Raw genomic sequence first — 14,367 nt, forward strand, 5'->3', positions numbered from 1 at the left:
GGAAATAAAATCTTGAAAAAATTGGCATCTGTGCAAGAATCGGGAAAGTATGCAAGGACTCTGGATCTGCAAAATCGACCAAACCAGTGATTTGAAGGCAGAGCACATGAGAGCGGGAATGGGAAAAGCAGAGCATACACGGTGTGGTTGGAGCAGGCCTCTCAAGAGAAGAAGTGAGAGTGCTCCTTATTCATTCATGTATATGTATATTGAATAAGGGTACAAATTTTAGCATACCAAGACAATTGGTCAAGGTCAGGGAATTGGAAAACTGTTCAAAGTACATAGTTTCTGGGTCAAGGTAAATTGTTTTACCACTTCCTCATTTAACAAGAAACCATAGTTTCAGTTTTTAGCCACCTATGATAAGACCATTTCATCAAACCTCTACTCCATAGGTTTATGTTTTGTTGGGACTTTTGTCTTGCAATGCGCTTAATCTATGCACCACCTAGTTAGAGAAGGTAAAAAATTGCTGCTAACATTGCGTGGCTGTGCTTGCATTGCCTCAAATTCCAGCAAAAGAGAATATCATTTGGAATGGGCCTGTATTTCATACTTTTTCCACTTAGTTTTATAATTGGTTGATTTCTTTTTAGGAAGACACGGTGGCGGTTTCTTGAAGGTGTAAGGAAGTCCGGTGCAGCTCCACCACGAAAAGTGCTGGTTCAACAGTGCTTACATGATGCGGCCGTTTTAGATGGAATATGCGAATCTGTATGTATATATGTCGAGTAGTTCATGTTCTGTAGTTCTCTTTGTTGGTTAAGTCAGCAACCTCTGGAAGGCTGTGGTTTGTCTGAAAAGCTGAAAGTAAATTTTTGAAAAGTGTTGTTAGGAAGACTAAATGCCAGCCCACTGATTACACAAGTATCAGGAAGTTGACACAGCTCTTGCTTTTGAGCAATCTTTCCAATTTTTAGACATCTAAAAATAGTAACATGGAAAACACTGAACAGGACTCGGTAAAGGGAAATGTGTGATGATCTGCTTCCTGTACTATGTGTGAGGACACAGTTGACTGTTTTGCTGTAGATGCACATTAGATGAACTAAAGGTTTAACTGATGACCATGGAATGTGTGCTGTGGCAGCTGTCCAATCACATTTTTGTCTGCCTAGACAGGCTGTAGATTTTATTTTTGTGTCTTTCCATATTAGTGTGAATATATTTCCTTTTATTCCTGACACTCCTATATTAATATTTTTCTTCATGACCGATACACGTGTTCTCAATTGTTTTCAAGGAAAATGTTAAGCTTAAGTAGCAAATGATATTCAGTGTTGTCTGGCTGTTATCAGGCTCAGATGTTGAAGATTGGTAGCCAAACTCTAAGGGCAAGGACACCATACTCATTTAGTGTTGCAATAATCATCGAGGTTCTTGATGCAGCACAAACAGTTGATTCTACCTTAGTGAATAAGATTCTTACATTTATTGTACAAAGTTTTGACAAGGGATCCTTTGAAGAATCTGAGGTACGAAACTCAGTATGTGTACTAAGTTGTAGGTTTGTTAAATAAGGATCGCTGAAAAGTGAATTATAGTAAAAGAATAATTTAAATGGCAGAAACATGCCCTACATTTTTTGTGTTGCGTGGTTAACATCTCAGTTCATGTTGTGCTGTATGACTTGTCAATTGTTGTTTCATGGTGAGCGCAGCCAGAGACTCGCTCATTGGAGATCCGAGCCCGGGAGCGCCGTGCCAATGAGGAGCGAGTGGCTCAGATGAGGGCCGACCCGACAGCTTTCATCCGGGTAGCCTTGGCACCAGACCCGCCCATGTACCACATCTTACATCCCCCCATTAGTACAAGATGGAGCTAGATAGCTTGATGCATTCTCATGATTGTACTACCTTGAGCATATAGACATGCATATACCCCTAGAGATAGAGCTCCATCCCTCCTCAGATACTCCACTACCTACATTCAGTTCAGTTTTGTATCAGTTTTGTTTCATTTGTCTTTCCGATAGACGGATGACATACACACCATGTACATTTGATTTGTCTCATAGGCCGATTTCGGCCTGACATAGACGTTAAAAATCTTTCTTTCTTTCTTTCTTTCTTTCTCTCTCTCGCAAAGCCATTGAGGCTTCCAGACAGATTTCAGAGTGAGGCGAGGAGTCTTGGTACTCATAGGTGAGAAAATGGTTTGGAGCACATGGAATATACATGGATAGAATATGACCCTTCTAGTATGACCCGGATTCACCCTTCATCTAGCTCTCACACGATGAGAGGAACATAAAACTCAAACAGGACCTATGGCAGTTCTATGTTAGAGAGACATGGAACGACGTAGACAGCCTCTTGCCTTGAAGATGTATTATTACATCGAGCTCTTCTTGACCATGCTAGACGAGTGGTTTACTGAGAGACCACGCTACATGGACACTTACATGCCACGAAGCTCACGAGTGGTTATTGGTCAGCTCTGGGTATCATCATGTCAGGTGCACATCTAACCCTATGTGCATGTGGACAAGCTACTTCATGTCCAAGGTTCAGGTCAGCCTAGGAAGTGTTCTGGCACCTTTGTGAGTCTGTTCGCAGGCCGTGCATATCCAGGCACTTAGAGTAGTTGCATATCCTCTGGTTGCACACAGCATGATCATTTATTAATAAGTGACTTTGTTGGGAAACTGGGTAGGGCAATTCTGGTAAGTCAATATATAAGAAAAGCTAGCGCTAGCACTTTCTGGCAGAGGAGGCAGTAGGAGTCCAACTCACAGGCACCTTCTCAATAAGATCGGCAAAATCCCTAGCGTTTTCAGCCATCAAGAAGCCTAGCGTTTCCAGCAATTGTAGATCAGCCTGAGTGTTTTGCATATTGCAAATCAGCCTGGTGTTAGCAGTTTGCAGTGGATCAGCCTAGCGTTTTTGCAATTGCTTATTACCATCAGTGTTTTGCAGTTTCTTGGCGACAGAACCATCATTTGCATCAGCGTTTTCAAATTTCAGCAGTCAGACTCCACATCGCAAGCCCCAAACCTCGTAGGTCTCACCTTCCCGTAGCAGATCCTCGCCGTATGGTCAGATCAGCCAGCGTTTGCAGATTCAGCCTGTTAGTCGCTGTAACAGACTTGGACACACCAAGTCAAGATTCTATCGCGACACAACAAGAATTCACTTCAAAACAGTTCACAGTTCACAATTGATTCGACACGGCCCGGCGGAGTTCCGTGCCCAGAGATATTAGCCCCAAAGACTGGCGCCCCTTTCGGTATTTCTTTTTGTATTAATCTGTTGCACAAAGTACACGGGAGTGGTTGGGTCTCACTCTCAGACTGTGCGTCCAGATGCTCTCGAAGTGAGAGGCCAAGCCACACTTATAAAGTTTCACAAGGGATGCCAAAAGCAGAGCCCCAAAAGCTGTAAAATCAAAAGCCTTGTAAAATTAAACAACTTTGACTCTCTCAAGCTTTGCTTGTTAATTAAAGCAACCCAAAAAGCTGTCCATAACTTTGCGTAGAATTCTTTTCAGCCCATTGCATAGAAAAGCAGCCCACACAAAAGCTTGCATTCTGTACACTAGCAGTCACGTGTCAGCTCTGTACAGGCCCCGCATTTTGTGCCGCAATTTGCGGAGATGTCCGTACAGTCCAGCCTCGCGTGAATTTCGGGAGGAGCCAACATTTTTGGGGCTGTGTGCCAGGGGAGGGTATATGTGCGTGTGTACTGTGGGCACGCCATGTCACTTGTTTGTGACATATTCCCCTCTTGAAAGCATTGTAATCGCCCTCGATTAGGCGTGCAAAACAGATAGAGGCCATAAACTGTCTTAGCAGACACTGACTGTTAGTACCGACGCACTAGGAACACATATCTAGCACATGTACCAATCGACAATCACATCACACGACATCACACGACATCACACGATATCACATGACAAATCACATTCAACATTCATTCGGATCTCAGACCATGATTTATCGGCAACGTATTTAGCAATCACATCTAGATCCAGTCGGGACCTCACAGATGCCCGATCGACTAATCCTTATTGCAACCATGTCTAACGAGATCATTCAAACCAAAATGTTGCAGTCATTTCGTCTATGAGTTCCTGCACTTAAACAAGTCAAGAACAAATTGATATCATATTATCGGGAGTTCATAAAGTCATACAGCAGAATATTGTCAGCTCACAGTATCCCTGAAACTAAAAGAGACATCAGTGACTTTAGTATAAAAGAAAAATTGAGGCAATCTATTGACAAAGGAGCGGAGCAACTCCCCTCTTGTGCATACCCGCTGCACCAGATTCCGGCCAAGCTGAGTTCGGGGTTCCATTTAGAATATAGACTATGCTAATCCAAATGCTTCATGGTAAAGATTCACAATATGAGGAGTATCTGCTAGGTGCTCCTCCTCCATCCACTTTGCGTCCAATGCAGGATAGTTCTTGAATTTAACCAAGAACCGCCTTATCACTTTACCCTTAATCTTTCTCTCTTTATGTGTCAATATCTGTTCTGGAACAAGGATCTCCTCGTTTTCTTCCACTTCGGGTTGCTCATCAAGCTCCCCATCTTCGGGCACATCGCCTTTAAAGGGCTTCAAGAGACTCACATGAAAAGCATTGTGAATTCTCCAAGTGTCGGGCAGCTTCAGTCTAAAGGAGACATCATTTATCTTTTCGGAGATCTGGAAAGGTCCGTAGTATCGCATACTAAGCTTTGGAAAAAGCCTCTCCTTTCCCTTTTTCTTTCTTAGAGATGCCTTCTCAAAACGTAAGAGGACCTAATCGTTCTCCTTCAATTTCAAATCGCGAAGATGGCGATCTGCTGCCTTTTTCTGTCTTTGTTGAGATTTCTGCAACGCCTCGCGGACCTTGGCAAAAGCCGTGTCCAAGTCACGCGTGTACTCATCGGCTTCAAAAATCTTATCTTTCGTGCTTAGGAAGGGTGGAACCTTCGTAGCACCTTTAATAATCTCAAATGGCGCCTTCCCCATTGAAGAGTGTATCGTGTTATTGTAGGCAAATTCCACCAAAGGTAAATACTTTTTCCATTGAGTCTTTTGATCCGAGATGTGAGACTTCAATAAATCTAGTACCACTGAATTGGCAATCTCAGATTACCTGTCAGTCTGTGGGTGGAAAGATGACGAGAACTGCAACTGCGTGCCAATGTTCTCCCAAATAGCCTTTCAAAACAAACTCGTGAATCTGGGGTCCCTGTTGGAGACAATCATATTGGGCATGCCATGTAATCTGAAGATCTGGGCCACAAATAGTCTCGCTAAGTGATCCGCCTTGACTGTTTCTTCATTGGAATGAAATGAGTTTGCTTGTTAAATCTGTCAATAACAGTCCAGATACCATCGTGACCACTCTGTGTTCTCGGGAGATCAAAAATGAAATCCATTGCAATGCTTTCCCAGGGGCGGGTGGGTATAGGTAAAGGCTGTAACAATCCCTGTGCTTTATGCCTGTCAAACTTGACCTCGCATACGAAGCAACCACGCACAAAATCGTCCACGTCCTTCTTGAGTCTCGGCCAACAGAAGTATCTCTCCACACCCTTCAAGGTGGTAGCTATGCCGCGGTGACCCGTAAAAGGTGGACAATGGCATTCGGTCATAACCTTTTCCCTCAACGGCTGTGTAACGCACAACATGGTTTTCCTCATCAAGTAGCCATCCCGAATGGAATATCCCGCTACTATCTCCCCATTCCGTATTCGAGTGAAAATATCTGCAAAATCTGTATCTGTGGCATACTGATCGACCATATCCTCGAAGCTCCTATGATGTAGTGCGGAAATAGCCAGAACCAACGGCTTCCGGGACAAAGCATTTGCCACCAAATTCTTTTGTCCCTGCACATGGACAATCTGGAAGTGAAACTGTGACAAGATGTTCGCCCACCGCATGTGCTTTTCCGATAGTTGCTTCTATGACAAGAAGTAGCGTAAACTCTGATGGTCTGTGAAGACAGTAAAATCCGCTCCGAGCAGGTAATGCCGCCACTGAGTAACAGCATGGATAACCCCCAAAAGCTCTTTCTCATAAATCTGTGCTGTCAATTCCGGTCTTGAGAAAAGTCGGCTCTTGTAGCCAATGACATGGCCTTCTTGCATTAAGACCGCACCCAGACTACGACCACAAACATCACAATATACTTCAAATGACTTCTGCAAGTTCGGCAAAGTCAAAAATGGTCCTGTAGTCAATTTCTCTTTTAGTGTCTGAAAGGCAGTCACCTCTGTGGGTCCCAAGGAGAAAGGGACTCCTTTCTGCGTCAACAAATGCAAAGGGGAAGCAACCTTTGCAAACTTTCTAATGAACCGCCTGTAGTACGAACACAATCCCAAGAAGCTTCTAACTTCATGGACATTCCTCAAATCGGGCCAATCAAGGATAATCTCTATCTTGGCCAAGTCCATCTGCACTCCTACTGCTGACACAATGTGTCCCAAAAAGTGTATCTCTGGTAGAAAAAATTCACTTTTCTTTGCATTAATCACCAACTCGTGATCTCGTAAAGCTTGAAAGACCTGTAGCAGATGTTCTCTATGTTCTGCCTCATCCTTGGAGAAAACAATGATGTCGTCAAAGAAAGTGCCAACAAATAGTCTGCACTCTCAAAAAATCGTGTCCATCATCTGTTTAAATGTCGCAAGAGCATTGGTTAGGCCAAAAGGCATCACCAAAAACTCAAATAACCCAAAAGTCGTCTGAAAAGCTGTCTTATAGACATCTCCCGTCGCGATTCGGATCTGATCATATCCGTTCTTCAAGTCGATCCTACTAAAACACGAGGATCCCTGTTGTCGGTCAAGAATATCATCGATCCTAGGAATCAGAAATTTGTTCTTGATGGTGATTTTGTTGAGAGCTCTATAATCGAAGTACATTCTCCAACATTTGTCTTTCTTCAAAAGCAACAACACTGGAGAGCAGTACGGTGAAGTACTAGGCTGGACAAGACCCTTTTCCAAGAGGCCTTTCACTTAATCTCTTCATTCTGGGCTCGGCTTACACGGTAAGGTGGCCAGTTCGGTGGTGTGCTTCCAGGTATCAGATCAATGGTATGATCCTCAGGAGCGGGTGGTAACTCGCCTGGCAAGCCCTTTGAAAAGCAATCGTCATGAGCGTGGAGAAAATCTTGGCGTTCTTTATCAAGTTCAGACATATTTGTCCTATTCTCATCATTCAACGCTTTCAAAAAAGATCAAGTAAATAAACAGACTGGATTTCATTAATTTGGAAACAGCCGAAGCTGATACAATAGGAACAGACTCCCCCTTAAGTTTTACATCAAGTACAATGGTTCGGCCCTTCTCTGTAGTCAAAGTCGCTTTTCTCGCCCGATAGTCGACCACGGCGTTGTTCTTATGGTACTAGGGAATTCCCAAGAGGACATCACAACCTTCCAAGGGCATTATGTAGAAGTCCTCATGCCCCAAATACCCCTGACAATGCAACCGAAGTTTGCCAATGACAGGTGTAATGGCTACGTCCCTGCCGGGTGTGGCTAGAACTGCCTCTGCTAGTGGTCCCATCCGATCGGGTGTGATCTCGAGCGGCGCCGCCAATTCAGGTGAAATGAAGTTGGCCTTGGCTCCTCCATCAAAGGAAATCAGGGCTTCTTTGTCTTTCACTTTGCCCCAAGCTCGGCAAAGTTCTGTACTCTCATCAATCGTGCTTGGATCAGTACCCATGCAATCTGGAACCAGTCCTACTTTCATCTTGCCTATTCGTCCACGTTCCGCAGTTGCTTTTGAACCCTCAAGCTTGTCTTCATCCTTTGTCATTCTGTTCTTTCGGTGCCTTTTTAGGGCACTTTGCGGAGATGTGCCCGTTTCCCCACATCCAAAGCACTTTCCCTCTTTGTTGTAGAGAGCTTTTTCTCGAAGAGTAAGCTTGGGTCGTGCATCCTTTTCTTTCTTTTCTGGGATGCTCTTCCTCTTTCTACTTTCATTGTTCGAAGTCTGTTCTGTCCTTTGTGTCATGATTTCATCTGCTGGGTAGGTCAAATTGTCTGAATGAATGGCAAAACCCTGTTTCGCATGACTCAGTAGTTCCTGAATGGAATCTGATTTTTGCTCTAAGCACTGATCTCGGATCTTTGTAGGAAGTCCCAAGGTAAACCTCTCAATCTGTTCTTTGAACGAGATCTTCTTAAATGAAGAGGCTGGTAGAAAAGAGCTCCAGAATCTCTCGCAATATGCGTCCAATGTATCCTTCTTGGTCATCCGAAGATGGTTCCAAGCAGTTCGTATGTCGTGTTCGTACTCCCGAGTCAACCAAGAAGAAATAAAAAGCCTTTTAAATTTCAGCCATTTAACTGGCGTTGTCTTGTTAAATAGAAGCGTGGACCACCAAGTTCGAGCATTTCCCTTGAAGTAAGAGGTAGCCCTCCGAATCTTGGAGTGCTCTGAGGAACGCCCTCCAGAGAAAGCTATGTCAAACTGCTGTATGAAGGCCCATAAAATGCACTTGTGCTTGCGCCTCCTCTTCTGCACAAGGTTCTTCCACAGTGACCCCAAACAAGTCAACATCAATCTTGAGCATATCATCCTCGCTTTCTTCTTCCTCTGTATCTGTGTAGCCCTCATCATAGGTTGTTTCAGTCTCGTACTCATAGCTGGTGGTGTCCCCTTCGTCTCTCGCCGCCATAGGATGGAAATGGCTTTCCTTGGTCTTCAGATCGGGCATCACCTGTCTTCCTTTCTCTTTATCAGGTAAGGTAGACACTCTGCTCTTCCAATCCTGTTTGGTACCTATTCCAACAGCCACGGCCTACCCAAGATGATAGGATATGCGTTATCCCCAGCTTTCATCACAACGGAAACGTGTCAAATTTAATTGACTGATTACTTCTTTAAACTTTCGGACTTTCTTGCTTTTATCCTCCGGAAAGTCATACTGGTTGGCTTTAGGAAAATTCTTCTTCTTTGCATAAAAGCTGTGATCATCGGAGTCCGAATTGTCTGAAGACGAGTCCTCGTAGAACTGTCAGAAACTGGGCGAAATCTAGGCTTCTTTGTCTTTTTCTTGCCCTTTCCGAAACTTTGCTTTTTGCTTAGCTTTTTCCCTTTCCTGTCTTCTTCGCTCAAGTCAAAGGAGCTAGAAGAACTGTCAGAAGAAGAAGAAGAAGAAGAAGAAGAAGAAGAAGAAGAAGAAGAAGAATTGGATACTCCTTAAAATTGCACATGCTTCTTCTGCTTTGTTGCCGAGGCAAAAGTAGACCGACGACCCAAATAACCCGGGAAGTTGGTGCCTTTCTTCTGCTTTTTGTCGTGCTTTTTAGCTTTGTTCTGCGCGTCAAAAAGTTGAGAAATCCGTGTATCAAGCACCTCTTCTAATTCTTGCTCTGTAAACATCCTTGGGAGTGGGAGGTTTCTTGAGTGCTGGTTTGAGGGGTGGTTCTGTGGTTTGCTGCCACTGTGAGTGCACCTCGTCGAAGAAGGTCTGGGTCATAAATTTTGCAAATTTCGGGTCCTTTGCAAATTTTAGCATCATCTTTGTTGCATCGTCAACAATTGTCGACGCTCCATCTCTTCAAGCTCCGCCTGAGTAGGCCGAGGTAGGCCGTACTCCTTGCGTGAATCTTCTTCGTGATCTCTTTCCGCATCTCCGGATGCAAAGGAAGTTGACTGATCTCTGTCTGAATCCATAAGTGCCACGTAAAAAGGATCGGATTTCCCGCCAGAAGAGAAATCGGCCGTGCTCTGATACCACTGTAATAGACTTGGACACTCCAAGTCAAGATTCTACCGCGACACAACAAGAATTCACTTCAAAACAGTTCACAGTTTCACAATTGATTCGACATGGCCCGGCGGAGTTCCGTGCCTAGAGATATTGGCCCTAAAGACTGGTGCCCCTTTCGGTATTTCTTTTTGTATTAATCTGTTGCACAAAGTACACGGGAGTGGTTGGGTCTCACTCTCAGACTCTACGTCCGGATGCTCTCCGAAGTGAGAGGCCAAGCCACACTTATAAAGGTTTACAAGGGATGCCAAAAGCAGAGCCCCAAAAGCTGTAAAATCAAAAGCCCAAATACTGGTATGGGGAGATGATATCATGGTTTCAGGTACATGGGTTGAACATGGACAGATTGCCCCCCTTCCAGTACTCATTGGGTGCACCATCTTTGACTCTTACACAGTCGGAGATCACCAGGCTCATCCACCAAGACCTGATTCAGCTAGATACTAGGAGGACTTGGTTACAGCCGGCACAGGAGTTGGGCACGAAGATGGCTTTCTATAGGGAGCATCTTCTCCCGCTTACTGAGGATGGTTTTGTGACGAGGCCCAAATACATGGACACCCACTTATCTCATGGTATACGATGTGCTATTGGCTAGATACACACATGTTCACACCAGCTTCGGATCGAGACTGGTAGATACAACGGAGTACGAGTAGAGGCCAAGACATGTCCCCCATGCCACATGGAGCCTAAGACAGAGTTGCACTACACATGCCATTGCCCAGTTTATTATGAGATACGAGGCTTGATTGCCTATTTAGAGAAAGCTTTGGACCACTCTCTAGAGTCATGGGGTATGAGGACCTGAGATGTCTGGGTCTGTTTTTGCTCGAGCTACGTAGACACAGGGAGAGCTTGATGAGAGGCGAGGCTAGCGAGTCTCAGAGATAGATCACAGACTTCTTTAGAGTGGACACTGGGCAGCCAGAGGAGCAGCTACCACAACAGAGCTTACATTCTCCTCACACCAGAGGCACGTTGATCGATCGAGCGACCAAGCTAGGGAGATCTAGACGCCCACAACTACAGAGGACCACACAACATGGACGGAGGTTGCAACAGAGGATTCAAATCACTTTGGCCCGACATGCACGACGCTCAGTCAGACTATTGACCATGGAGGAGATTGATGAGATTTGCCAGCGAGTGATGATGGATCTCCTATGATTTAGCTCTTTTGAGGATTGTACACCTTGCTCATCTTGTATCAGCCTTTGTATCAACTCTTACCCATTATATTCCCACACGCACACCCACATTGTGTTGTATTAGCCCCTAGTCACCACTTTCACCCCCCTACTCATTTCCTACACAGTTCCAGCTAGTTGCTTAGTTCACATCTAGCAGTTAATATTTTAGTTTTTCACTTTACTTCACTTTTTTTTTATATCCAGACATTGTATTTGATCCACCAAGATTGTATTAGTTTGGGTTCATAGGTCATTTTGGCCTTTTGAAGACGTTAATATAACATGTCATTTCATTTTCTCTCTCTCTCTCTCTCTCTCTCTCTCTCTCTCTCTCTCTCTCTCTCTCTCTCTCTCTCTCTCTCTCTCTCCCCCACCCCCACCAACAACACCACATCCCGAGCTGGGGAGATACAGGAGGCCGAGGATGAGGGGATGCTCCCAGCGCTGTCGGAGGTTGCAACCTAGGATGTAGGATGAGATTCATATTGGCGAGACATGAGAGACCCCTTGTGCGGACTCTCACCATGGAGGACATCTACATAATCATGCATCGACCAGTGTGAGCTATCACCGGATTTTGATACATACATATCCACCATATGTATTTTGAGATACTACCCACTTTTTGTATATGTACCCCTCAGGCTCATGCTACCCACCTTTTATAGATTTATTATTGTTCTTGTTTAGTTTAGTCTCTGTCCTTTATCCAGACTTTGTATCATATTCACCACGATGTAACTCTTCGGCTTCATAGATCACTTTGGCCTCTAGATAAGATATTTTATTGCATCTCTCTCTCTCTCTCCCCCCCCCCCCCCCCCCCCCCCCCCCCCCTGTGTTCACCATGATGAGCAATGTGAATTCTCCTGTGGCAAACACTCTCCACATTTGTGGCCACTGTCACGATTGTGACTATGTTACAGTATTACATCTACTCCTAGTTGCAGATACACGAAATGCCATGCCAAGGAGGACCCCTACGCTTGGATGGTCACACGTGTCCCTTCGCCCAAAAGACGTGTCTCTTCGCTAAAAGCCACACTTTTTCGACGACCGGTCACACCCCTTCGCTCTACGGGTGCGACTCTTCGCCCAATGGTTGCAGCTCTTCGCCGAAAGGATGTGTCTTTACGTCTAAAGTCGCGCCTCTCTTCGTCTCCTATATAAGGAGCCCTTGTATCACACATTCACTCAATTAACACAGAGTCTTCTGAGTCTTGTTTCTGGGTTCAGTTCAAGTTTCTTTAGTCTTAATCATGAGTTTAAGTAATTAATGAAGGATTAGCAACTAGAATCCTTATAGTGGTATCAGAGCAAATTTTTTTCCCGGGATCCGAAGGTTGTGAGCCTCTCACCCTCACTGCTACCCTCTCCCCCCCTTCCTGGAGTTGTATGGAAGTAGAAGAAAGGTGGTATACACACAACTATGAGCATGAGCTTACTTAAATTTATTCTGTTCCAATTACATACATATAGAACAAAGGACAGAGATGTAGATGTGGGTGTTGCGGGAGTGCCACGTACCCGGCCTGTTCATCGGGTGGTGTCCCTGCAAGATTGCGCTCGCACCTCTTCATGTGAAAGGACGGCACCTCTTCACCCTGCTGGCACCCTTTCGCATATGGGTGTGTCTCTTCGCGTGTGTGCCCGTTTACTCGGCAAGGGGCTGAATTCCCTTTGTTGGCTACTGCATATCCAAAGGGCACCTCTTCGTGAGAGGGCACCAAGGAAGGCACCCTTTCCCAGCGCTGGCTGCTGAAAACGTCTTCAATGGTTGCTAAAATTACCAAAACACTGGGCTGAATATATGAAACGCTGGGTGGAGTAATTCTTCGCGCGCTGGCTGGCTGCCCTTTCATCAAATATTCTACGCTGGTTGAAAACTTACGCTACAGAGTATTTTTGCGCTGGCAGCCTAGGCCACTTACGATTTTGGCTTGTAATATCAAAATCCTCAAATTGGCTGGCCGGCCTTCCCCCAGATTAACCCCAAAATTAAAACCCAATATGAACAACACCCTTATAATTCTTTTAAGCCCCATGTGACAGTACCCCTTCAATTAAACTTATTAAAAAATTGCCAAAAAAGCCAGCGATGCATTATTTTATTCGAAATTTCTCCTCTGGCTTCTCCTCCCAATGCTGACTTGGTGTGCACACTTCGCGCGCATTACCCTTCGCCAATGAGAGCAATTGGATAACCTATTAGAAAAATAAAATAAAAAAATTCCCGGACAAAATTTTGCCCGACAATTTCACTCTACAATTCTCTTGCTCAGAGCCGGGCGTTATACTTATTCCCGACTCCCTAAACTCCAGAGCGCAAACTTATTTCAACAAGACTTTTTGTTTTCGGAGTACCCGTCCCAGAACCTGCCTTTACCCCTGTTCGAGAGTTCCTTTTGAGGAGTCACCATGCCGACATCACGAGACGGCGTCGAACAGTCGGAAGACGTCCTCGCGCTCATCAAAGAGCAGATGGCCACACTTTCCACAAGTCTCGCATCACTACACACTCGTTTGGATCAGATGCAGATGCAAAACAATTCTCGGAATCGTCCTACAACTTCTCGTACGACACATGCTGATTCAACACCTTCTTTCGAAGCTTCAGTGGACGAATTAAACGAACCAGATCCAACTGAAGAGGTAGACAATCGCGAACTTCAATTGCTTTATAAATTTTTTAATGCTGCAAAGAAGAAGAAGCTGGATGCTAAATTGCCCGAGCCGTATAATGGTCGTCGCGAGAAGCGCGTGCTGGACCAATGGCTGTTCAAAATGGAGTTTTACTTATCGAACACAGACTTAGTGGAAAGTAAAAAAGTTGCACTTGCTAGTCCTTTGCTCAAGGACACAATATTTCTTTGGTGGCAATGACAGGTTGCTGATGGTAAACACACACCTTCTTGGGATAAATTCCGGCGTGCTATTCGCAAGTCGTTTGAACCTGCCAATGCGGATTTTCATGCCCAGTCCTCTCTTCGCCGCCTGAGCCAAACAGGTTCCTTGGCCGCGTACATCTCAGAGTTCCAAAGGCTAACTTTGGAGATAGAGACCCTTAGTCCCTCTGATAAACTTCATAGCTTTATCGATGGATTCGAACCCAACCCAAAGGACGATGTGCACAAAGGAAGGAAGGATTATGTACAATTTGCAGTGGTGACCATGGATGGTATCGATGTCCAAAGAAACCAAATCTGTTTTATTTGAAAAGAAATTTCAACGTGGAAACATTATCGAATGTTGAACAACGAGATTCTGCTAAGGATAAAGGAAAATCAATGGTCAATACGATTCGTGTCTCAGAGGATACGACTATTCTTATGAAGCATGCTCAATGCAATTCTTCAGTTTTGGAGCCTCTCTCAAAGCAAGTTTTGAGTCTTCTTGGAACTGTCAACGGTCGTTCCTTCAATGTTTTGGTGGACAGCGGA

General features: G+C 44.7%; 1 protein-coding gene across 3 annotated transcripts in view; it reads left to right on the forward strand.

Annotated features, from left to right (window-relative positions):
• LOC147460233 (ARM repeat superfamily protein) overlaps positions 1–14,367 on the forward strand; it is a 234,605-nt gene that overhangs the window by 29,271 nt on the left and 190,967 nt on the right. For all 3 annotated transcript variants that reach the window (XR_015187951.1, XM_086511315.1, XM_086511316.1), the window contains 2 exons: positions 600–717; positions 1,302–1,478. Coding sequence is in view for 2 of the 3 variants with exons in the window: in XM_086511315.1 (XP_086367441.1) it covers positions 600–717; positions 1,302–1,478 (295 nt within the window). In the remaining variant the exon portion in view is untranslated. The remainder of the gene's footprint in view (positions 1–599; positions 718–1,301; positions 1,479–14,367) is intronic.

This window comes from Adiantum capillus-veneris, chromosome 4 (assembly GCF_014529385.1).
Source record: "Adiantum capillus-veneris isolate H3 chromosome 4, ASM1452938v2, whole genome shotgun sequence".
Taxonomy (NCBI): Eukaryota; Viridiplantae; Streptophyta; class Polypodiopsida; order Polypodiales; family Pteridaceae; genus Adiantum; species Adiantum capillus-veneris.